This window comes from Bacillus rossius, chromosome 8 (assembly GCF_032445375.1).
Source record: "Bacillus rossius redtenbacheri isolate Brsri chromosome 8, Brsri_v3, whole genome shotgun sequence".
NCBI classification, from domain to species: Eukaryota; Metazoa; Arthropoda; class Insecta; order Phasmatodea; family Bacillidae; genus Bacillus; species Bacillus rossius.
Window position 1 is genome coordinate 40,020,384 of NC_086336.1, and position 27,134 is coordinate 40,047,517.

At 35.6% G+C, this 27,134-nt stretch overlaps 2 protein-coding genes across 4 annotated transcripts in view; one reads left to right on the forward strand and one right to left on the reverse strand.

Annotated features, from left to right (window-relative positions):
- LOC134534785 (uncharacterized) overlaps positions 1-27,134 on the reverse strand; it is a 310,090-nt gene that overhangs the window by 41,767 nt on the left and 241,189 nt on the right. The window lies entirely within an intron of this gene.
- Positions 3,338-10,591, forward strand: LOC134534784 (uncharacterized). The gene is made up of 3 exons (XM_063373361.1): positions 3,338-5,105; positions 5,232-5,372; positions 7,955-10,591. Exons 1-3 carry the CDS (start codon positions 4,864-4,866, stop codon positions 10,215-10,217), a joined length of 2,646 nt encoding a protein of 881 aa, XP_063229431.1. The 5' UTR covers positions 3,338-4,863; the 3' UTR covers positions 10,218-10,591.

Below are 27,134 nucleotides of genomic sequence, written 5' to 3' on the forward strand. Positions count from 1 at the left end.
AATCCTTAACCCCGGCTTCGGACATGACATTCGACAAGGAATTTTATTAAAGTGCTGTCCATCTTGTTAAAATTCACTAAACAGTTAATTTTATAGAGTTTCCCTACTCTTTGTAAGTTATACTTATATGGCATTACTAAAATATTAACCTTAAACATTTTGGAACGCGTATTATAACAGTAGGTAGGCCTATATGTTTGTATATTTGTGTTTGCTTAAACGATTGAAATCAGTCTGTAAATACTACCTACAAACAATCTTTAACCTTAATGAGCTGATTAAACAATATTATAAAATATTATTAAAGTATAGTGTGATTTAAATAGTAAAAAAAATTCCAGTGACGAGATAAGAACTATGTCCTTTGACGTAAACAAGAGCGCGCTCTACCGCTGTGCTAGTAATACTATTGATAATGTAGCATGAGAATATATAATATCATTCTAATTCCAGTTTTCTTAGGTGTTTTAAAACTTCGGATTATTTTTTACCATGGCCATTTTAGTTTACCGAATATATTCACTACCATAAAGTTTCATCTGGCACACCAATACGGTTGGCATGTCTCCTGACGTTTACGAAAGTGCCTATATACAGGTTTATTTTTTCTACACGTGGGTCCGCCATCTTTGTGTCAATTTCCGTTCATCGTCTTCCGTTCCATTCACGAAATGACTCGTACCAAACGCCATATACCAAAAGCTAAGATGTTTACACGTAAAAAAAAAAAACGTCCGCAGTGCCCCCGGGAGCGCGGGCGACGGGCGAACAGCCATGACCCAATTTCGGGACGCCCAGGTTGTTTGGGCGAGAGACAATAGAAATGAACTTCGACTCGGAGAGATAACAATCTGGAGACGCTAGACGCCGACACACAACACCCGGCTCGCGACCAACAAGCGTGGTCCTTGATCCGTCAAGCCCGAACCCACGCTTCAGTGTGCCGCTCGACGTGGGGCGTAACTCCCAGGGGCCAGCCAACCCCCCCTTCCCCCCACTCCTGGAGTAAAGAAACCCGTAACTTACGGGAGACTGCCTGCACTTGCAAAAGGGTGACTGTGAAACGGGTTTGATGTCGAAACTATGTCTAAACGGAGAGGAGAAACTTTCTGTACATTTTTAAGTTGGTTATTGCACGCATTTAGGTCCAAATATGGGCAGTATACAACATGCAAGCTCCGAATTCAGAGATAACGTGTCGGTTAAGGCCCCCGCCTACCCGGGCACACACACGGTGCGCAGAGCTTCAGGAAAAACAACGCGCTTTCAATACTACTCAAGATATCCGAGTGGGGTCTGCTTACGAAAAGCATTTAAGAGTTCACTGAGGGCCGAAAAGTACTTTTGATTTCCGATTAAGTTTTGAAACTATATTTTTAGAAAAGTTAAAATTGCTAAAAACGCACGTTTTCAGAGTAATTTTTAAGCGTAAAACAACCAGTACAGATTCTTGAAATAACTTAAGGCTAAGATCCTTAGTTTTGCAGCCTCCAAGAAAATTATTTCTCCCATGAATATCGTAGTAGATAAAAAAATTAATAAACAGTAGAATTGTAAATAAAACTTTGAATTTTGTAAATATGATGATGAAAATTTTCTCAAAAAATTCTTTCTTATTTAATTTTAATTTAGAAATTTTCAAAACTAAATATTAGGTATATATTTAAACTGTACACGGCTGTTACTTTGCACACAACTTAAAGGAGGTACAATGAACAATTCTTCGGTTTAATTTTTTTAATACAACGTACAGAATTTAAATAATCTGAGTACAAAATATTGTGATTTAACTGTCACTTGCCGCTGATGAAAGGAACGAGTTCAACAGTTTGCCGCTAGAGCTCCGGTTGGTTCCGAGTTTACTCACTAGATGCCTCGAATATCGCAGGAGTTCAGGCGGGAATATTATCGCTTCGAAACGGTCAAAACACAACACTAGTATCAGCAATAGTAAGTGGACGTGTATTTAAAATGAAGCACAGCAGGAAATGGAAAGAAGCCCATCGACGCCAACTTGAGTAAGTATTTTTATGTACTTGTTCTACATTGTAATCACATATTGTATTTTTTTTTCCCCCGGAAAAGTAATTCCAGTCCATTCATATGTATATATTTATGTTATATATATTTATATTATTAGCCGTTTTATTGGTTTAGAGTTTAAAGAATTTATTAATTTATAACTAGCGGTAATTTTTTTTTTAAATAATTACATTACCCTTTTCTTGTACATACTGTGTTGGTGTTAAAATCAATGGCATTATATTAAAAATCCCTTTCGCCCGTATATTTTGTAGTATTTATTTATTTGATAAAGGTTTGAGATAGTATTTAGAATTTTTATAAAAAATTAAGACGTATATATTATATAGCGTAGTTACTCAAACAATGATTTTTTTTTTTGTTATTTCACCCATTGCAGTGATGCTTGGTTATATAAAAATTTAAAAATATGAATATTCTTTTAATGTGATACATGTTTCCTAGTAACTGCAACACCTCAAATTAAATAACAAATTGATATAGCAATGAAAGAGATTGTGTTTATTCAATATTTCCCCATAGTTTTTTGCTATAGCGAAAATTAAGGATAACTCTGCAATGATTGGGTGTATCTAAAATTGTTTCAGACAAAATTTTTTGATAACGTTTATAAGATTTACAAACAGTTAGAACATATTCGATGGTGTGCCTACTAAGGGAGCAATGATTTTTTTTTTGTCAATTCCTGTTTAACCCCTGCAAAAATGGTTCGTCTAATCAAAAATTGTTTCCGACAAAAGATTTAGTTAAAAAATTACAAGGTTTTTGAAGAATTATAACGGATTCGATAGTATGCAATAATAAGAGAGTTACGATTTTTTTGGTCCGAAACACTTAAATTTTTACACCCCTTGCAGTTATGGTTGGTCGTATCAAAAACTTATTCAGACAAAAGTTCTTCCTATTTTTTCCTTTAAGCTTTATGTTCACACGGATGCGATATGCATCATATTATGGAAGTTGTTGCGATTTTTCTGTTAAAAAAAACCTTCCCCATTTCTACCCCTATGGACTGATTTTGTCCATTGACGAACTCGATCGAGATTTTCCATTACTTGATTTTATGTATCAGTTTGGAATTGATGTGCGAAAAATTACGGCAGTTATCGTGTTCATAAAATTGTGATATATATATATATATACATACATATACATATAACTTTAGAACTGATGATGGTTATGGGTTTCTTGGACTATGAAACGTAAAACTACATAAAATCTTTCAGGAAGTCGCACCGCTGCGCTGGTACGTTGAAAATTCTATATTTTTTTTAATGATTTTTCCTTGCGTATTTGAAATTTTCTAAAGAAAGTAATGTAAGGAATAAGAATTAGATACAAAATGCACGTTTTATATGCCATAAAAAAACATTGGTGTGCTAAAACAAAATGAATGCAAACAAAACAAATATCGTAGCAGGACTGTATTTGATACGGGGGAGTTTAGACTAGGAAATCAAATTTGTATAAATGAGTGCATACGTATTAGTCCGCGGCAATTATTATATAGTTATCGATGGTTTTCATGCATTCTACGCGGCACAAACATATTATGAATTTTTAAACTTAAGTACTTACTTAAAAATTCCATTTGAGTTGTAACTGTTCGTTCTAACCTGGGAAATACAACCTAAATGACAAGACAAATCATATTACATGTCGTACATCGTTCCATTAAGTCAAAGTTTATAGTATATTCCTATAACAAATGCGTATATAAAATACAGTATATAATGCACTAAAAACAAGCAGGCCATTTAGAAAAATTTTATTTTCTGTTGACAGTTTACGTGCACAAAAACATAACATTTAATCGTCTCTGGCACGTTATGAGATTAAGTTTATTTTAGATACTTCCTCTTTCGAAAAAAACAAACAAACAATTTCGTCACATACTGTTTTTTTCTTCTGATTCCAGCAATCCTTCAACTCATTGTCTTACAGAATACCAACATTTCATTACAAGTTTTTCGCTGAAATGGCCCATTATTAAATTAAATCTTGACTAATTTTATTAAAAAAATATTTAACCATAATCACGATGATATCCGTGTATGTAAACAGTTACGTAACACTACAAATGTGAAAATGTACCCACACACAAACGAAATTTCGTTTTGTAGCATAAAGATTAATACAGTAGATAAATATTTTTCAAGTTTAGTTTTGTAATATTTACTTTTTATTTCCGAAGGTACAACTACTGTTTGCAAAAATAATGAAAAAAAATTAAGTACTATTAAAGAGCATCTACAGGTTTAAAATTTGCCAAATGTAATACTATATGAATTCTGAGCAACATATTAAGTTATTGACAACATCTTTTATAGTTACGTAAAATTCAGTAACATGCTAAAGGTGGTTCAGAATAGAATTCAAAATTCCAAAGACAGTTTAAGCATTTTTAAATACAAATGCGTAATTAATCACATAAAAAACATGTTAGACATTTTACCGTGCCACCTATTGGTCGAAACTTATGCTATAATGTGTAGTAAATAAATCAAAATTTCCGCAAAAATTGCTATAAGTGCACCCAGAAAAAACCTTAAACAATTCGAGAGTAAAATCAACAAACAAAAACCACTTAACTCAGAAATATTTTAAAAAATATTACAGATGAAAATAGACAACAGAGAGATTAATGATTAATGGACTAAATCTAGGCAAACAGCAGATGAATCACAAAAAAAAGAAGGGGGGGGGGACAGGCTATTTTTAATTAAATAGTTTCCTTTAAATAAATTTTTAATAAATCTTAAACTAGCAAACTTAATGAATATTAAAGCAAAGGCAAATTAAAATTCTTTAACTACTCTAATGAATTATATTATTTCACTTAGGCTTGCAACATTAGCGAGAAAAAAGAAGAAGCTGGGGTTGACACAGAACCCTCTGCCTGCTGGTGATGGTCCTGCAACACCAACCTTGCCAGAGAGCCCAGGCGGTGAAAGTTCGGTCCCCACAGTGCCAGATGTAACCACCATGGCGTCTTCAGTGGCGGCGTGTACATCACGCAACACTGATGACAGTACACATACTCTGTCCGATGACTATCAAGGGTAAGCTTTACACTTACATATCTTGTTTGTGATATGACAGGTAAATTTAGAATTCATGTGATAATACTCATATGAATAAAAATTATTGTATGGGCTATGTTTCTTAAAAGGGAATAACTCTTCTAGGAATGATGACCTTCCTCCGCTGATAGTGGTTTACGAGCCTCCATTGCCACAGACAGATCCGGGACTCAGTATGTTAGAGGGTCGAATGATGGTTGACGTTCGTCACTTCATGGTGCAATGCCGTCTTCTGGAGAGACACAGGTAAAAATTGTTTTATGTAAAATTGAGTTATTTAGATTTTTTTCCACTACTGTTTACCGCCTTCTGAACGTTTAACCGGCTGGAAGGTTGAAAATTCTTCTACAAACTTATTGACTTCATTAGTTAGTAAGTAAATAGGATAGATATGTAACAATACCGATTTAAATTAATAAATGTTGAAAATAAAAGGAAAATATATTTGAGCCATATTGACGAGGAGAGATAAATAGCCAATGTAATCACAGCTAACGCATATATCGAGTGAACTGTGGTGGAGCTACTTACTAACGTAGTAAGCCTTTATTCGATAAGAGGTTAAACACTATAGTGGAAAAAAAATTGCACACCATATAAAATTTTCATCGGGGAAAGATGGACTTTTGCCCCAACAAACAAAAAAAATAATTACTATGCTAAAAAATTACAGGGTTCCATTTTTATCGTATAGTTTTACACTAAGCAATGCAAAGTTGAATTGCAGTACGAACAATATTATGTTTTTCTTTTAATTTCATACTTTTGGCAGCCGCGCAAAGGAACCCCCCTGCGCGCCGAGCGGACCAGCCGCCTACGGCCACTTCCTCCCGTAATTATTTAGTTATGTATATAACGATACAAAAATAAGGGCCAATCTCTCGATGCTGTCGTTCAACAATGGATTTTTCACTACCCAAGCATTTATTGTATCACTAACCCCTAGCAGTTACACATTTTCGTTAGTTATACAAGTTCGTTAGAAACACAATTACAAGGCAGTGGCGATTCTTTTTTTTTTTTTGCTTTTGGGGTCTGTAAAATTTTGTTTGTAAACAAATATTGGCCAGAAAGAATTATATATTTTTCAATTTAACTTCCGCTACATTATTTGCAACTATAAATGATCATAGAAACATAAGTTCCACGTGCGCGCACACACAACAAGTGAAATGAGGAGTTTTAGCAAATAAACATTGAGGTAATTTTCCAAAATACAATTTTAAAGACCTTTATACTGTGTTCTTACATTTGCAGTTAGATTTATTTAAATTCTTTGGCAAATGTTACAATTTAAAAACTTTGTTTAAGTATGTCCAGTTATTTTTTTAGGTAATTTTATTTGTTACAAGAAACCGAAGACCTTGCTGAAGTAAAATTATTATGTATAGAAATTGTGTTTAAATGGGTGTGTAATACTTAGATGAAATTGATACAGAATTATATGAAATAAAATTCTATTGTTTTACCAGCCTTTGAGCTTTCTGGCTGACGTGAAATTGTTATAATTAAACTTAGGGCCTAAATTTAGAATTGCTCGAATATGCAAAAAGTAATTCACTCGCTCACAGAATGGCCTATACAAATTCCAACCCACTGTCAAAAGGGCTGGAAACTTTAAATTTGGGTCGCAGCCTCAATGATGAAAGTGGGAAAAGTACCAATTTTTATTTTCTAATTACTAAAAAAATAAAATTAAAAAGTAGGCACGCACCTTTAAAATCGGTGTATACCTTCTTTCGGAAGAACGTTGTTGCAGAAATTTTTTAAGAAACATAGTAAAAGGAACAAGATAAATATATTTTTTAATAATTTAAAAACGTAATATTCTAATTGTGCATATTCTTGTTACTTATAAGAAGATAGCATCATAACATTTGCACGCTTGGCTTACGACAGTTGGACGTGCCAACGTGTCTGCCGATATGGCGATAGTACCTATCTGTTCTACGAGTAAGTAACATTTTAATACCTCAACGTAAATATCCAATTTATTTTTTATTAATTTTTTATTATTAATTTTTTGGAGGTGAAGACGATGACGATCGAAATAGTGTTTTACTATACCATGATGTGTAAGAGGGCAAATGCGCGAATAAATGTGGCCATGGCCACATGGCTTCTTGCAGCACAGTGAAATGCAAATGAAAATTGTATCCTTTTCTTGAACAACATTTCAGACTTACATTAAAATAGCATAATTTTTAAGCATGTAAAATGTATATCTGTTCGAGCCATGTCACAATTATTTTTTTATTTAATTGTGACATGCACATCAACAGTTTGGGAAAACTGTAGTGGTGTGCATGTTATTATATTGATAAGTACAAAGATAAAGAAGCTTCTGTTCATATTCAAAAATTAGCGAACCTACTGGCATGTAAGTTTATCTCTTTCATTTTATTCTGTTCACATGTCACTCGACAGAGCTCAGGAGCTGCTAAGATTATTGTGTATGGTGAAACGAGGTAACACCCGTACTGATAACATGACCACCTTACCTCAGTGCACTTCAACGTACATTTACGTATATATAGAATAATCTTTTATCACAAAGAGTCGGGCAGATCTTTCAGGATTCACTGCAAGCTATTTATGTTCGATTTTAACGACAGTAGTTTGGATGTATGCAATATTATGCTGTTAGAGCAGTTGTATGAAATTAATAAAATCACAACCTAACAGCTTGAGTACCAATGTATAGCAATAGTTATAGCTAAATTGCCGATGCTAGTAAAAAATTGTCTTGTTTATTGTGTGAAAGCCAAACGGGTAACAAATGTTTTTGGGAGATGTTACCAGAAATTATTATTATGTTGGTTTTACAGGTGTCCCATTTCATCTTCAGGAACATATTTTCTGGAAAGTGTCAACAGGTACGGTCTGCTGACAAATTTTAAATTTAAGTGCACTCACTGCAATCAAGAGCAGCAGTTCAAATCTGAGCCTGTGGAATGCCTTCCAGTGGGAAGAAAAAGAAAATGCAAAATCGATACCAACTTAGATATCAACGATAAGATTGTTTGGGGCGCAATTTCGGTTGGTCTAGGCTACGGACCATTGTATGAACTATTGTCACTAATTGATATGCATCCTATGAGCCCGGGTTGCTTTTCTTATCACGAGAACAGAATCGGAGAGCACTGGAAGGCAATGTTGCAGAAGGAAATGGAAGATGCTGCACTGGAAGAGTTCTCTATGGCGAAAGATGATGGACGCATCTGTATGGTTGGAAATGAGGAATATGCTTGGACCATAGGAATTTTGGATGGAGGTTGGAGCCAAAGATCCTATGGTCATAGGTATTCTGCTAAGTCTGGATGTGCTATAATAATTGGCTTCTACACTAAGAAATTGTTATTCCTTGGTGTGAGAAACAAATATTGTACCGCATGCATTCGGAGCGAACAGATGGAAAAGGAACCCACGCCTCACCTGTGTTTCCGGAACTGGACTGATTCTTCCACTGCAATGGAGGCAGACATTATAGTGGAAGGTTTCCGGTTCTGTGAAGCCAAGTACAAACTTCAATTTAAGAAGTTTGTTGGTGATGGGGATTCAAGTGTGCATGCAGCCATAGTTGCAAATGTTTCGTACGGAAGAGATGTTGAAAAGATTGAATGTGCTAACCATGTCGTGAAGAATCTCAAAAAGAATCTTTATGCCATAGCCAAGGGCATCCATATGCGGCATCTCAGCCAGTCGAAAATCAAAGCCCTCTGTCGCTGTGCAAGAGGTTGTATCAGCAACTGTGGGGGTGATGCTATGCTACTTCAATCAACACTTCTAAATGTGCCCAACCATGTGTTTGGAGACCATAAGTTATGCAATTTAGATGTGTGTGAGAGAGCTGGTAAAACAGCAAATCCCTGCAGTTATGACGCATTGCCTCGTGAATTGATTGTGGGAATCAAACAAGCTTTTGACCGAGTGAGAGCAAAGTCACAAGCACTTGTAATGGATCTCACAACCAACCAAGCAGAAATGTACATGTCATTAGTTGCAAGGATGGCTGGCGGTAAGCAGATAAACCGTTCACAGCAGGGGTCTTACAGCCGTAGGGCTACTGCTGCTGGTTTGTCTTTCCAACTTCGCTACAAATGGCATGGACAAACTATGAAGGCGATCACAGGTCACAGCCCTGGAGTGACTGTGAAGCGATTAATGGCAAAAAGACAGAAACAGCAGGCGAACTGTAGGCGAAGGTTGGATATGAATCCGCATGTACCACGGAAATCGGAATCATTTAAACCACAGGGTGATAAGAGCTATGGTCCTCATGCAACTCAGCCTCCAGCTTCTGGTCTTGAACTAGAAATTCTGACTGAGTCTGTGATGAGAAGCATAGAGCTTACAGTGCAAGAAAGGAATGATCTGGAGGTGCAGACACGAGATCAAGGAAGCAGTCAGTTGTGGATGAAGGAGCGGAGAAAACGAGTCACTGCTTCCTTTTTCGGACGTGTCTGTAAAATGAGGGAAAATACTTCGTGTAAAGTGACAGTGGAAGCGATTGTGTACAGTCGTGTATTGGAGAATGCTGCCACAATACATGGTCTAGCAAACGAGCGCATAGCTGTCGCTTTATACGAAGAACAAACAGGCCATACTGTTAAACAATGTGGTCTCTTCGTTGACCTTCAGCATTGCTTTCTTGCAGCTTCTCCTGATGGTTTAGTTGATGAAGATGGTTTGGTGGAGGTGAAATGTCCATACTCTGCAAGGGAACTTAACCCTTTAGATGCAGCAATGCAGCTGAAAACGTTCTTTTGCAGAGTTGTCGACGGCGAGCTTTGCTTGAATCGCTCTCACAATTACTACTATCAAGTGCAAGGGCAATTACACATCACACGAAGAAAGTGGTGTGATTTTGTCGTTTGGACAACGAAAGGCATTTCAATAGAAAGAATTGTGAGAGATGATTGTTTCTGGCTTGAGAAAATGGAGTCAAAATTGTTGCGATTTTTTAACAACTGCTTGTTGCCAGAGCTTGCTGATCCATGTCGTCCCAGGGGACAACCGATTCGTGAGCCAGAATATATTATACAGGCACAAGAAAGTCGTTCAAAGAAACGCAAAATTTCAGATGTGTGAATTTTGAGAGACAGAAATTGTGTGGCTGACGAGAACTCTTTTTTTTAATTTGATACAGTGATGCTTTATATCTGATAAAAAAATTCTAATTATTGTTTACTTCTCATGCTTGTACAAATTGAACAGTACTGTAAATGTATTTGATGACATAAGCAATAGTAAGTTATTAGCTGATATTGAATACAAACATTTTTTTTTCATGACTACAAAAAATAAGGTTCTCTGGTTGGCGAGTGATTATTTTATACTAATGTCAAAAAGATGTTATCGGGAAAAAATAAATGAAGTTATTTTATACCACTGATTCACTACCCATAAAATCAAACTGTAACGTCTTTGCAACTAGTATCTCATACAATAAATATATAACATATTCGTGCTTCATTTTGCATAAAAATAAAACACATATATAATATCGGGAGACAGCCTTGAAAATCGTGCATATCACCAACATGGCCAATCAGACTCACAGTCATGTTTACGATAGCAAGACAGCTAGCAAACCAGTTCAGTTTATATGCAGTTTAACTGAAAAATTTATTCAATATTTTCGGGGTGGTTTTACGCTCAAAATTAATACAAAACCAAATCAGCAATCCTTGTATTATCATTTATAATACTACAAAATATCTTCCATTTCCTTCGAATTGTATTGAGCACTAAAATATTGATTTACTTTTGGCCCAGATTTTATTCGACGATACTCTGTAGAGTTTAGCTTGTTTGCATTCTTTATTTATTAGGTTTAAATCATGGCCAAATTTATTGAAGTGTAACACAAATTATATATTTGTGTGTGCCTGGTTAGGAATTTGTATGATGTACTTACTAGAAAAACTATGTCATATCAGTGTAATAGTTGTACCCTTACAAGCGTTGAATATTTATGAAACATTTTATTTCTTTTGTTTTTAAAGCCGCAGACTTGTATTTTATTTATTGCATTTAGACAACAACATGCGTCCGTGTTTTCTACATTGCACGCTCTGTAATATTTTGAATGTTATAGTAATTTTTGCTTTTTAAAATCTGTGATTTATGTGCAGTAGAATGATTTGTAATTTATGATTATTTCTTTTCATATTTTTAATGAGCCATTTGCTAATATTATATACACTTCTCCATTTATTATAATAAACACATATTCCATTATTGGAATTATTTCAGAATGGGAATCACAAGACTACAAAAACTATTCTCCTGCATAAGAAAGGTGATAATACCAGTAAAGAAAATTATCGTCCGAGAGCAATTATGTCTTATATTTAGGGACACCTGTATTTCGCTAATACATTTCGTGTCAAGGTATTTAACAAAACACTGTAGATTTTTCTTGTAATTATTGGCTGTGGTCGGTGAAGGCTGTTTTCCCGCACTTGACGGGGCCAATGAGGACGTAGTTACCGTACTGCTGCACGCCCGCAATTCGCCAAACCTCTAAGAAAAAAAAGCTACAGTTATGTGTGAAATAGCCTGACACGAGATGTATTCACGAAATACAGGTGTCCTTAATTATATCGAAAAATATTTGAACATTGTATGATAATTTTAAGTATGAAAAGTACAAAATACTTTCAAATTTAATACATGGTTTTACATCAACTCTAAGCACTAAAACCCATACTGCTTATTATCTACAAAATAAATCTATACACGGCAACTGATTATGAATCAGATGAGTTTTTTTTATAAAGCATCTAAGGCCTTGATTGTATAAATATATTGTTGGATAAATTAACTAAACTAGGAATACTATAAAATGCCACAAAAATAGAAGAGTTTGATCTCAATGACATAAAGCATAATTTATCTATTTAGCACAGCCTGTATAATTGCTTCCCCATTGTCAAGACTAAAATTAAAAAAACTGCGAAAGAAGCAGTATAAAATATCTATCTCATTATCTTTGCGGGTGACTCAAATATCATACAAACAAAACGAAACGCAAGAAAGCATATTTTAAACACTGTAAATAACTTAGATTTTAAATAAAAGGATAATAATCAGTATGTAAAATTTAGTTTTAACGATGAGTTGTAAACAGAACATCAAACATATATCATAGGTGTTACTGCGAACAGAGAACTCTCACAAACAATACAATTCCTTTCTGCGCAACCTGCAAGCTCCGGTACCTTCTGTAAAAAAAATATATAAATGTAAAACTTTTCCGGAAGTCGTACCATGGTAATGACTAAAATATGTAGCCTTACTTCTAAATCTAATTATCTAGAGAACAAATTGTATTACATTATTTTCATGATTTAAACGGTAGCAAAATTAACACCTACATACGAACAGAAGTTTGCTCTTTTATTCATTTTTTTAGTTACGTGATAATTTTTTTGAGTTATAAAGAAATCCAACTTAAACAGTAAAAAAGAAAGGCTTTTAATGAAAAAACCTACTCAGTCATTATAGATAACTGTTCAAACCATTTAAGATTCATCCTGTTACATAAATTTTTATATTCATATACATCTAATGTATACACATATCAGAAAAAAGGCAATAAATTCATATTAACTTCATTATCAAACTATAATAAAACACAAAATACACTTGCAGAGAACCACCAAATATATTGCGTAAGTGTTTCTGCAATGAGTTAAACTTTAAAATTGACTTTATTATTTCAAAAAAATAATTTAAAACTCCAAGCAAATGTAAGAACACGTCTTCTAGATATAATGTAAGATTATAATGCCGTGTCCGAATTCGCCTGAAGAATATACTTGTAGATACTTTGGAAGTGACTTTGCAAGACTGTCAGAAATGGACGTGAAGTATGTATGCTATGCAATACGCAAGTAAATGAGTCTGTGTAATTCTCGCGTACTTGAAGTTGAAAATACTTCTTCATTTGAAATATTTTTGGTCATATTTTATATATCATTTAAATAATTTAAGAGGACGTAAAATAAATATAATTTATTTTGTATTTTACTGGTATCTATAAATAAATTGACAAAATTAATTTATGTATATGGATGTTTAAAACGAAGTTTCAACAAACACATGTACATATTTAGCCTACAGATCGTTACTACAAAACAAAAGTACAATAATAATGTATGTTGCCGTAAATTCACGTGACAGCGATGAAGTGTTAAAAAAAAAAAGGACTAATTTCACATGCGTTTAAAAATAAAATCTAAACATCCTTTTCGGCTGGCTAAACATTGAACTTATCCGGATTCGTTAAAGGCAAGTGAAGTACGTAAGGTTGCAAACATGTAACTGCATTACTTTCTGATTAATTTTAATAAAATTATGCATATATCCAAAAAATGTTCAGTTAAAATTAGTATTGTATTGTATTGTATTTTATTTTATTGTATTGGTGTTTGTATCTGGGTATATTTTATTGTGTGTTTAAGATTTATTGACTTTTGTGCCTCATGTACTTTTGGTGAAAAATGAAAATGTAATTATGTATTATTATCAGGGCCCAAAGCAAAACTATTTGTTCGTTGGCCGAAAATGAAATGTAGTTATACTTGTATATCTAAGAAAAATATTTGTATTTTGTATGAATGTAAGTATTTTATTATGTAAATTTTTATTACTTACAAATATTTCGTACTCATAATATCTAGTTTCCATTTGTCTTAAGACATAATAAAATGATATACTAAGCAAAAAATGTTTATTGGTTCGCAATTTTTCATTGTTACAATATTTTAAAATGAAAAATTTGCTATTCAGCAATATCAACTTCTAAAACGTGAGTAAAAATTATCATTAAATTATATCAATGGAATATTAATTGCATTAGTATTCCTTGCTCCTAATCACTTACTCTGGTTGATTACCTTCCTTATAACCTCAGTGATCTCGTAATTTATGTACACCTTTTTCCCACTAAGACGATTCAGGTGCAGATTCTGGAGCAGTGTTTTTTTTTTATGTACGGATGTGCCAATAAATCCATCAGTTTGGTGGTGGTGTTGGGGGGGGGGGGGGGGATAATACTACTCTTAAAATATCACTTTATCTGTATGCACGATAAAATATCCTTGGTTAGCTCCCTCCGAAATATTCTTATACAACCTATGACGTGTAGCCTACTCCTTAGATATTTTAAAACACGTTTGATTGCGTAGAGAAGGCGATTCTTCGAGTATGTGACCCTTTCATAATTAAATTATTATTATTATTATTAGTTACAACTGATGTTTATTTCGAGCCTCTTTGACATCCAGTTCATACATAAAAAACGAACTACCAGTGATGCTTGACGTCACCAGTAGGGATAGCGTGAAGGAGCTCCTCATTTCGCCAGACGCGACTGGCATACACAAGTATTTATATTGCAATAATAAATTACTAAATGATAGTTTAATTTTCGAAAATATGATTATATTTTTTACAAGAAGTACGAATGCCAGGACATTTACTAATAACGTTTTTAAACATCACATATAAAAAAAAAGTGTAATCAAAAGCCACAGGTCAGCTAAAAAAGCAAACAAAAACTTTTTTCTAGCTCTAGCCTCATGTATACATACATAAAAACATAATACATTTAAAACACTAAAATTAATGCAATAACCTGCAATATTTTGAAGACAGATATTCAGCTACAAAAAATTATCCGATAGTATAAAAAGTTCGCCTGTATATATATATATATATATATATATATAGTTGCACAGAAAAATACAGTTCTAATCAGATATCAATATAGCAAATAATACCGTTTTGCAACATAAAGTCATGCTATTAGATGGTCAACGTTCAACTGTTTGTATAATACACATACGCACACACCTGTGACAAAATGTGGAAAAAAAAAAATAATTTTGTAGAAGCGCAAAACCTTTGTAGTACTCAGTTAAAAATTATTATTTTTTTTTACAGGGGCAGGAAAACTACATTACTGGCCAGTTTATTTGAATGTAGTGGTTAGCTGTGAACGTGCGTTCTTGCAAAAGAGACCAAATCTGACAGTTTTGGCCACATAATCACCGCAGTAAAACATACAATTTGTATATCGTATATGTGTAGTGCACCAAATTAATATTTATTATAATTACCTTGGGTTGCACTCGGTTACGTACAGGTTTCTAACTGAAATGTACCAAAAATAGTAATATTTATTCTGTATTCCCTTGCGCTTTGTTGAGGATCGAGTAGTCTTGAGTGGGTGTGGTGGAAAGGGACAGAATGGCAAAGGGATTGGAAATCTAAATGCTCGCCGAGGCAGAGTACACTCTTCCCCCACCCCCCTCTTCCAGACCTGTCGTAAACATGACACCCCGCTGGGAGATAAGAATTCTGAGAACAGCGTCCTCTTTCCCCCCCCCCCCCCCCCCCGCAATCCTTTTTCAGCGCGTCACTACATCGTTCAGCCGTACTACTAGTGCGCTCTGTTGAGGACAAAGATAACTACGCGTGTCTTTGCCAGCTCGCGAGAAACTCAGGATCTTTTACACCTTTATCTTCATTTCTGGGCCATATAATGTTACGGTCACCGCTCAAATTTCACAGTTATCCTGTGACGACGAGAAGACTGCGCGCCGGTTCAGAGCCTTGCGCTTAGAGGCTATATCGCGCTAGAAGCACCAGCGAGCGTCGCGCTTATCATCCCGCCTCACTAACACACATACACCCCTGACGAGGCGGGCCCCTTAACTCCACCCCCCTGGAAATCCCTCCACCCCCAACCCCATCACCCTTGCCACTCACTGCCGTCGTCATAAGCAACCACAGAGGCTCAGCAGAATTATTTACGTGAGGGAATTGTAAAAATATATAAATTTTAAAAAAATTCACGCCATCAAGGGGTTTGGATTTCTGCATTATCATTCTTAACACGCGTCACTTTCCTGTGTATTTTGTGGTTCACCGGTGTTGCAACAGCTCACTTTGTTATCACTCAAAATAACATACATTCTCACCGAAATCCCGCATGTATTGACATAACTTCTGGGAAGGGATACATCCCGAACTATCTATCTCCCCCCCCCCCCCCCCTTGCGGCCGCCACTAAGGTTCAGCTAGAGTCTCTGTAATTTCTAAAAAAAAAAAAAAAAATAGTACCAACAGTGCATTTCCCAAGTGTCACTTGCAAAGGTTCTCACAACGTTTGTTTACGATCACTGACAAGCAGGGACGCAAGCAGGAGGGAAATTAGAGGGGTATATCCTCCTCTCCCCCCCCCCCCCCCCGATTTTAAAACATTCTATTACTCCCCCCAACAAAATAATTTGAAAGCAAACGGCGGGCAAAGTGGTTCTGCGAACGCTCCTGCTGACAGCCGCATGAAAGTTGTTTACAAATAGAGTTGGCAGAGCAACAGCAGCAGAAGGATACGTGGCAGACCCCTCGCGAGGCCTTCGAGGACTGCCGAGTGTGAGACACTACAGCCGAGCCCAGCCCAGACCACGGGCTCGCTCGCCGTGACTGGGGCATGTCCCGCCACACAAAACAACACGCCTCATCATTTTATATAGAACAAAGTAACACATTTCAATGCGTAAATTATGTTTCCAATTTTCTACAGATGAGAGTTGTGATTCTATAGAGTGTCTCTCTTTTGGTTTGCAGTACGGAGGAAATGGCACGTATGTACTGTAAATTATATAAAGTTTTAATTTATTTTAAAATTTTAATATATTTTTTTTATATTTTTAGGCTACAAAATAGTGTACTGAAGTGTCATTACAGTTGTATTTATTGTGAAAACACCAGTTCAATACTAAACGCCCATCACTTTCACACGAGATACTATTTGTAACAGCCTATAACTATTATTAACAGTAGGTATTCCATCAAATCATGTGCTATGCTGGAACAGAGCTCAACAGACATTAGGAAAGGATACAGATGTAGCATTAGCCTTCAGAAGTGAAGCCTTTTTTTACCCATTTTTTATGATTTTCACATACCAATATGGCAGGCGTTTGTTTATATTTGTATGACCTGCTTTTACTAACGACTGTAGTTAAGCTGTTCGGAAGAAAATTAAATAAAAATATTACTGGTTAGTATGTTTTTATATATGAAAAGTCCAAAATGAATCATAATAATACAAATATAATAAATGATATGAGTTGAAATTTTCTCCATATTTAACCTCCAGCACAGTTAGAGCATATACATTTGTAAACAAACGACCGCCATAATGGTACGTGTAGTACAATGAAATTCCCCTTTCCTATTGGCTTCACTTCCCCCCCCCCCCTCTAGAATCGGACCTTATGCTCCATCTGCATGTTTCCCTAATCTCTGGAGCCAAAATGTTAATATTAATTTGTGAAAAATAAAGTTGTTGACAAAGGCATATGAAACCAGGATGGCAACATTCGGTTCTGTCTACTTGGAATGAAGAAGATATATTTTGTTTTTGAAGAAATCCTACATGAAGATGCATTATTTCCCAAATACTAATTTAAAATTTCACTTTACAGCATACTCTATTTGAGAATTTTCTATTAAAAAGGTTTCACGAACTTCCAGAAACGAAATTTTTATGAAAAATGGCAAAGTTGTGTCAAAATTTTGTGATATATTTCTGGCATTAGCGCTAGTAACAGAAATCGTGTATTGGGAATGGAGAGTGAATGTTCTTACATGGCGAACTAATGACGGGACACGCTATAGTGATCACGATGCTCAGATGTCAAAATTACACAGCAAGGTAAAACAAGAAGAGGGTGGTGGTGGTGTTAGTTGTTGATAATAAGCATAACATACAAGATACAATGGCCCGCAATGGTAAGTCGTTAGATTAGCGCTCTCGGGAGGTCCCGTGTTGGAATCCCGCTGCACCCATCCATATTTCTGCAGTGTCAGTCCTATTGGAGGGGCGTTAGGGGCGATCCGCCCCTAAAAGAAACATTATCCATAGATCAAGATCGCATGCTTTCGCGGTCATTGTCTGAAGTAGCTTGGCTTCTGGGTTGTAGCAGCGTCCAAGGCGAATATATCGCCGACGTTTCGGTTGACGTTGCAGTCGCCATCAACAGGATAGAGTTACCAGTCAAGCTACTTCACAATCCATAGATGACCAAAAAATAGAAAATAGCTGGAGGTATGACAAAAAATCTAACCCTGACCGCATCCAACTTGAGATGTAAAAATTTATCATTTTATATTCTTAGTACTACTCTGCTGTGCATAAATTTGTTTACCTTAATTAATCTAAAACAATTAGATAAAACCGTTGTCATGTAATGTAGCTTTGTAAAGAATTCTTGAAATAGGTTTAGAATTTTTCGAGGTCTTCGGACAGCCTAACAAAAAACCTCACTCTCTTTTTTAATATTTTACAGGTATGATGTTCAGTTGCTTTGTGCTTATGTTTCACCAAACATAAACCAAAATGGCAAGAAATCAGATGGACAGGGATTGGAAGCGTTTGTTTACAGTAAAAGTTATAACATATTTAAGATAAATAATTACTAAATTAAAACAATTATTAAATTTTGTAATATTGTCCCTGACTATTTAAAGATTTGCCCATTCCTTCACTAGGTCATGGGCGACTATATTCCCAGTTCCTATTAGGCTTCTTGGAGAGTATAATGTGTTGTTTTATATTCTTTTTTTGTCTGATTTGATACATTCATTACATTTTCTGTATGATTATATATTTGCCATCATTTAAGTTTTCTCTTTTTAATGTTTTGTGGACATTAAAGTACACAAGGGAAAAAAACCTCATGACTTGATGTAAGTTTTTGGACATACGCCATTGCTAAGAACTTTTCCAACTTCCTCAGAGAAATATGCATACCGGGTCCATACCGGGCATTGATATTATCTTTGAAAGATTTGTGCAATGGGAGTGCATGACTTGATGTAAGTTTTTGGACATACGCCATTGCTAAGTTCTTAGCAAATGACTTGATGTAAGTTTTTGGACATACGCAATTGCTAAGTTCTTAGCAATGGCGTATGTCCAAAAACTTACATCAAGTCATGCACTCCCATTGCACAAATCTTTCAAAGATAATAAAAAAAACTCATGTTTTAAATTAAATAATGTAATTATATTAGTTAGTGGTTACGTCAGGGGTCCAAGGGTCAGGGATGTGTTTGTGTCAGTGAGGCGGGATGTTCGTTAGTTAGTCTGAGCGGTAATGGAACATTATATGGCCTTGGATATGAAGATTGATGTGTAATTCAAGTCCCATGGGTGCTTTCAATAAAAAAAAAACATGTACCGGATGATTGAAAACACGCGTTCACTGTTGACGGAAACACACAGACCTCACTAGGACATTGCTCAGGTGGTGGGTGGGGCGCACGGCCCCTGACGGAGGATGGAGGGGGGGGGGGGTTACGTCACACAGAGGGCAGCAGTGTGCTCGGGGCGCGTCTCCGCGATGGCTGGGCGGGATAGGCGGCGCGCACAGGCCGGCGCCTTGTGCTGCCGCGCCGCGGCCGGTCGCGCAGATACCATCGACCTTGCGGCCCCACCCTTCTCCCAACCCCACTAGCTCCACCCCTCCTCCCTCACGTTCCCAGGGAAGGATATATCAGCTGCATTTCATTTCAACTATACGGGCTCGTGTTCTTTAAATGATTTCCGCCAGGGGCGCAACAACTAAATTTTCAAAAGGGTGGGGGGATATACCTTTTTATAAAGAATCATCGATCCCCCCTATTGAAGCGGGGGATCCGGGGGTCCCCCCCCCCCCCGGGAAAATTTGTATTGAAAGGTGAAAAATGGTGCTATTTAAGCAGTTTTATTATCTAAAAATTGATTACACAGCACTTTCTTTGCCCCCGTTTGCCCCCACTTCAATGTTTCAGGAGGGGGGGGGTGGGGGGGGCAAAATACTCTTGCTCCCCCCCCCCCCATGTTGTTGCGTTGCGCACCTGGTTCCCACAGTGGGGAATTTTGATTTAACACAATTTTTTTTGGGACATACGCCATCGCAGTTTTACACTGTTTTGTCGTGGGGGGAAAAATCGAGACTGCGAAATGATAAATAAAAAAAAAACCAACGATGAATCTAAGCAGGTATTACGAACAACACGACGACGACAGCACCGACGAACACGGGAGGTTTCCTATGACGACAACAGTTCCAGGAACTGAGTCCTGAACAGGCTGAGTCCGAATTCGACCGACTAACTTCAGCTGCAGATTTCACCACGATTAAATGAGTTGGAAACATACATACGACTTAAGAGGCCGTGTCACAAATTTGCGCTCCTATCTATATCAATGTTATTTTAAAAGGCAGTTTTTCTCAAAGTCTATAAGAGGTAGGGGCCGGAAATTTTGCCTACTGAAAGTATACAATACATTTAACATAACCGCTTTTTTCAAATTTAGTTATCATATCATATATTATTTCTGTGATGAAAATAATATTATCAATATTTTGATTTGTCCAGATACATTGAAATTTTGCTTATATTTATAATTATTTAGCAAAAACTGAAAACGCCATTGAAATGTATTGCACATTACCTTTCGATCAGTGTCTTCATGATCATGATGGGTTTATAAACCTGGGTGTAATCAAGTCTTTAACTATTACATGACAACATTTATACTTAATAATTTGGAGATATGCCTTTTCTATCCTCAGCCCCTGAGCTTTTACTATCTGGTCTGGCGACCGACCTGACACTCTTCAACCACCCCAGGGGTCTCCGATTGCACATCTTATCAAAAAAAAAAAGCTGTTCGTTCATTTGTTTTTGTGTTCGAGCGAAGGTTTACTTCTCCATAAGTGCCACAGACTTCACACATTTATGCCAAGGGAATATTCCGCTGATGTGACGCCATACGAATGTATTATTTGCGACCATACAACTTTTTTGTTTGTCATCGGGAAAATGACGCCGCAGTTTGATTTTTTGTGGTGATATAAAATAAATTTTCTTGCTAGGGAATGTTCATTTTGAATTGAGCATTTTCAAATGTCAGCGTAGAATATGCTTATCTGCCCATTTTGTTTCTTTCCATAATAATGAGTAAAGTTAACATTGTCATAGACATTTTATTATATTCGTTTGCCGTCCAAGTACAAATATCACACTATATCGCACGTAATTATATTTTTTACTAATTTGTTAGTTGTCATTTTATTTAAGTTATAAATAACAGTAATAAAAATTATTTTTTAATAGTCCAGAATAGAGATTGAGTTATTATTCATTTAATAGGGGTTTAAAATATGGTACTACATACATATTTATATTATCTTGTTGTCTTCTTTGTAACTTTACTGGAAGAATGGCATTTGGTATGTATGTTAACTCACAATGAAAATACTTCAGAAGTACTCAATTAACAGTGAACAACCTAGGGCCTATACTAATTTCATTATGTTCATGAAATATAATTGATATTACTAATAATGAACTGTATGTGTTTTGCGTAGAGATATCGTACGAACTGTATGTGGTACAGACCAACATTAGCTAAGACTCTGTAAATAAGTAATTTCAGTTAATGTGTAGAGAATATTAAAAGTTAGAAATAATGATATATATATAAAACAATGCAGAGTTATCAGCATAAAAATAGAAGTTGTTTTTACGTAGCGCCTACTGGAATGTATATTTTGTGTTGAATTATGTGGTATGATTAGTATTCTCTTATTGTAAGTGTGTTTTGTTAAAATCTTATAAAACATCACTTACTGTTCAAGGATTTTCATTTTTTTTGTGATGATCTTACTTAAACAAGTTTTAATTATATTACACATGTATATTTTAAAATCATTTTAATGTATACTTATAGAATTGTAATAGGCTTTATACGGACTCTCACGATGCATGTGAGCATCTATAATTAATAGAGACCGGAAAAATTCGCGGATTCATTAGGCGATAGGCTAGAAATCAAATACATATACCTTTTAGATGATTTTGCTATTGGCTTACTGTTCATCTGGACGAATCTCAACCAATTATAAAACACCAACCAAAGATGGATCGAATCACAGACAAACAAGCTGAGACGACTAACAAGTCAGCAGCAAATGAACTGCCGTTATTTGCCCGAGTGTACAGGGGAATGTGCAGTCTATCCTGAAGGCCGTCGAAACCGCGAATTTTTCCGGTCCCTAATCTACATCAATATTATGGCCGTTTCACAAGATCAAATATTTATTGAATTCAATCTTTTGCATTCATTGTACATGATTTTCGATATGTACATTGAATTCAATACAAATTGAAGATGTTACTCAACTAAGCTTATTCTTATTAACTTATAAGTATTTTGTTTGTTCAGTACATAAAAGTAAAAGATTCGTTATTATTTAAATAATGAGCATCTTTAAGCAATAACGTTTTCAAAATATTTACATAAACATAATGGAATATATTTTTTAAATACTTTATATCTACGATCACATCAACGGCAGTATTATGTAATCAATGAGGTAATGAAATATCTTGAAAGGATATTTTCTTCTCTGTAAAGTAAATTTGTAATGCAGCCCTCTTAATGTTAGTCTTGTGAGTTATTTCGTCTTCTAATATGCTACAGCAATGTATAAAATTAAGTTTTGTTAGTTTTTTTAGTCTTGTGTAATGTTAAAGTGTAATGTGATAAATTCAATAATTTTTTTGTAAGTTCGTATTCATAAAGGTAGGCTACATATCGTATTAAGATAAATAGTAATATTTGTAAATTTAAATTCTTTGAAACAACGTCGATAAGAGGTTCACCTACCTCTGTTAAACTGTATGATGGTGCATTGTAAAAAATTAGGTAGTCTGACTTAAGTGAGATTGTATTTAGATTGTGTGTGATGCATATGCAATATATAAGCATATGCATTTATGTTATTATCCTTTTAAAACGTTACATGATGAATTTCGTATACTTTTTAATGTCAACTAACATTATTTTTCACGGACTATTACATCCAGATAAAGAATAATTACCACATGTTTGAAGATTAATTGTATTCCGATACGTTTAAAGTATTAAAATTTTTAGTTTTAGTTTTAGATACGACTCATACTACATTTGTTAAAGTGAGGTTTCTTGATTCTGAATCCCTGCATCCGCAATTTCCTAGTGAGCCGCCGGTCAGATTGTCATCCTCTCAGATTGTCGAGGAACCAGATACATTTTTCGTCGAGTAAACTCGAGCTGTCAACCTTCCCACTAATCCTGTGATAAGGGTATAGTAGCTTTATCACGCGCTGCGGCTACAGTTCCTTCGGTTGAAAAAGCCACTAAATCTCACTGTTAAAAGAGAGAACTTCTAGAGCAGAATATTGGAAATAAACATTTACTGACACGGCCTCTTAAGTCTGAAGTGCTTCCCAAGTCTGACACGCGTCTTTGAATCTGGAGCTGAACATTTTTTTTAATTGTAAACAATAGAGAACGTATTTTGAGATAGAATAATAAGCGTCTGAATGATGTATAACTGAACAAAGTTATAAAACCACCACGAATTTGGTCGCTAACGTAAAATTATTTCATTGAAATAATTGGGGGATAACCCCTTTATTTTTCACATATTTTTGTAGCGTGTTACTACCACAAAGCGTGGGGTTCTTGATATCAGTTGTCTTCAATTTTCTGTCACTAGTGTCTATTCGTTATGATAGAGTGATTATTTATATGGAAGAAGAGATAACCCTGCGCTTTATTTCAACAGAATTATGTTATACAGAGTTGTGGTACATCCTATTCCTGTTGAACAAATTGCTTGAATTTAAATTTTTTTTTTTTACTTTCGATTTCATACAACAATAAAAGATTGTTTCTCAGTTTTTAATATTTTTTGTTTACTGTTTAGTTCACATTGTAATAGTTTTTTATAAATGATGTTCTTACTTTTGTTATTATTTATTATTGTGTGGTACCATAGAACCTCCTCCTCTATTAAAGTGGTTGAATTCCAACAAAAACTCCTCCGCGCAGCGCGACTTCTGGACAGTCCACACAGAGATGCTCGAGGCACGGTCAGTGAGGCGGGACGATAAGGTCGACGCTCGATGGTGCTTCTAGCGCGGTGTCGCTCTAAGCGCAAGGCTCTGAACTGGCACGCAGTCTTCTCGTCGCGCACAAGGTAAACGTATATCATTATATAGCGGTGAAATAAAGATAAAGGTGCAAGGCAAGTCCCTTGAAGGTAAAAAAAAAAAAAAACCTTTACCGTGTTTTTCATGCCTGAAAAATATCACGATAACACGCTTTTTAGGTATTTTCACTTTCATAAAAATTTAGTTTACGAAAACAACTACTTATCCGCCGTCGGTGAATCAATACTTTTCGTAAACAGACACTACTCGAATATGTTTGTTTTTTTTAAAAAAAAAGCTCTGCACACCGTTATATACGCCCAGGTAGGAGCCATTACAGGCTCAGGCATACGCCATGTATTTGAAGGCTATTCCTGCAAATGTATCGCAACAGCATTCTAACAGTTTACGTTTCACCTCAAACTACGCCTACATACAATTACTATCAGCTACCAGTTATAGCTGTAAAAGAAAAACAAGCAAATATTCGGAAATAGAGTTTAGTAAATACCTGGTGAGACAATTTGTGACCCACCAACAAACGCAAGAGAACTATAGGAATACATTTACAGGAGAATCGCTTGATTAATAGTAATGCCAAATTTTTCAACCACGTTTACAAAATACTTTTTATAACAGTGTACCTATTGTTTATGTTTGTCCAGTCCAAGACTGTTGCTGCCCGACTGACGCTTCAATGATTCCAGATCGTAGATTCGTTTAGAATATGTCGTTGTTGGTTAAATACAGCCTATGTATAGCCTGTGCCATGCTACTTGTCTTCAATTTGACAGTTCTCGAAGAGCAGTACCAGAGAAAGCATCACATCATGTTTGTTGACAGAACAACCGTGTCAGAAGCATGGATACGTACAAGGTGGTCGAAAGAGAGCAGTCTGGAAGGGGGAGGGAGGGTTGGCGAATCAGTTTCGAGATTGGAAATATAATTCATACGTAACCTTTTAAAGTTATGCAATAAAGGAAGATCACACAGTTATGGCCACAATAAAGTTTACGGGTATTTGGATTTTTTTACAATTGTAAATATTGAAAAGTTTTACAACAAACAACATTTTTCTCTCGACGACCCTGGATACGTATATCATTTTAAAAGTACGGTGGGGCAAAGGGACGCACTTAAGGGGAGATTAGAGTAAACGGGTCAGCAACTAGGGCAAGTAACACGAACGATTACACAGGACCCACGTGTGGCAACATACACCCGTAAATATTCCCTTTCGCGAACATAGGGGGATTAACTAAGCGTATTGGTGTGCCAAAGTAAACTTTATGGCAGTGAAACTATCCTGAAATAAATTTTGTAATCTTGTATAGGTTCTAAAAATACCAATAATTTATTAGCCAGGAAAATTGTGTTGGAACAAACAAGGCGTGAAACATATTTTACATTTTGTTGGTTATCTATAGCATTATTAACGCGGCGAAATCTTAATTAAAAGTTGGCAGTGCAATAGATACATTAAAACAAAATTAACCCCCAAAAATTTTTAAAACACACATAATAACACTAAGAATATGTACGTATATTTGTTTTTGCTTCGAGTTAAAACGATCTGTAGATAAATACTTCCCACAAACAAGCCTTAAACTTACTGAGCTGATTAAACAGCAAAAATCAGTAATAATCTGATCATGAAATTATCGGCGTCGAATATATGTAGACTAACAATTTCTTTAGTCTCTACAGTATGACGAACACTACGCTATCTCTACATTTCAATAAAAACTAATGATTGTCAAAACTGTAATGCTTATTTTTCAAGTTGTCAAATCTTTTTGTGATCATAAATTACAAATATATAAAGTACTAACGGATACTGTACTATTATTAAATTTATTTTGGCACACTAATACGCTCAGTGTATTCCCCGATGTGCGCGAAATTTAATATATACGGATGAATCACGCGGGTCCTCCATCTTTTCGAGATTTCTTGAGGCTTCCACAGATGGCAGCACCGTGTTTACACATTTCCGTTCCATTCACGGAATTACTCCTACCAAATGCCGTCTACCGAGAGCTAAAGAAGTTTACACATAATAAAAAAAAACTCAAATATATGTCATAAAATTTTATAAACCAAACAAATTACTAACTATGGAAACTCTTCCTTAAAGATACAAATACAATGAGGGGGAATTGACGTATTTGTTTGAAATTATACGTGATATGAATCACAACATACTAGTTTTGAAAACTGTCAAATTTGAGGCAACTTTCGTGACTGTGGTTTGTCAATGTTGGATATATATATTATATATATATATATGTGCTTGTATAAAACATTATAATTTTTTTTAAAACTGGTTAGGACTGTTGCTACCCGGGAGCCGCCACGGGCGGAACTGCCGGAAGTGCGATGACGTGATATCCTCTCAGCGGCGTCGGCGCGGAGAAAAAAAGGGTGCGCGCGCATCGGGAAGGTCATCTCTCATCTTGTACACAGCAGAATGAAGGGGGGGGGGGGGGGGAGGTGGTTGTCTTCGTCGTTAGGCGGACCGCGCGGCGCGCACAAAGGCGCGTGTTGTTGATATCGCGCGGAGCACGCTGGACGTCATAGCGTTCCGGGAAACCACGTGAGAAAAAAAGAAATCTCAAGAGAAGTGGAGTGATCAGGGATTAGCATGGTTCTGAAAAATATACAGTCTAACATTTTTTTTTTTTTTTGCGAGTTTATGTTTGGGCGTTAGAAGAACTCAAAAGTTTACGCGTTTTGATTTCGCTGTCAGGATAACACTTTCGCAAATTTCGTGGCGATTTTGTTTTGCAGTGTCAAATAAGCGGCTTGACTGAGACGCCCACCTTGATTGCATAAACTCTCAGGACTTCGAAACAGATCCTGATCACTACCGGTAGCAAAAAAAAAATTGTTCCTACAAAAAAAATAATAATAATGGAAAAAATAAAATGAGATTATTTCAAATGAATGGGCTTA

What these genes read in the sequence shown, in the direction of transcription:
- LOC134534784 (XM_063373361.1), top strand. Translation starts at nt 4,864, where the DNA reads ATGAATTATATTATTTCACTTAGGCTTGCAACATTAGCGAGAAAAAAG. An exon ending in CTGTCCGATGACTATCAAGG is followed by an intron (nt 5,106 to 5,231) that starts GTAAGCTTTACA and finishes TAACTCTTCTAG; the next exon opens with GAATGATGACCTTCCTCCGC. An exon ending in CGTCTTCTGGAGAGACACAG is followed by an intron (nt 5,373 to 7,954) that starts GTAAAAATTGTT and finishes TTGGTTTTACAG; the next exon opens with GTGTCCCATTTCATCTTCAG.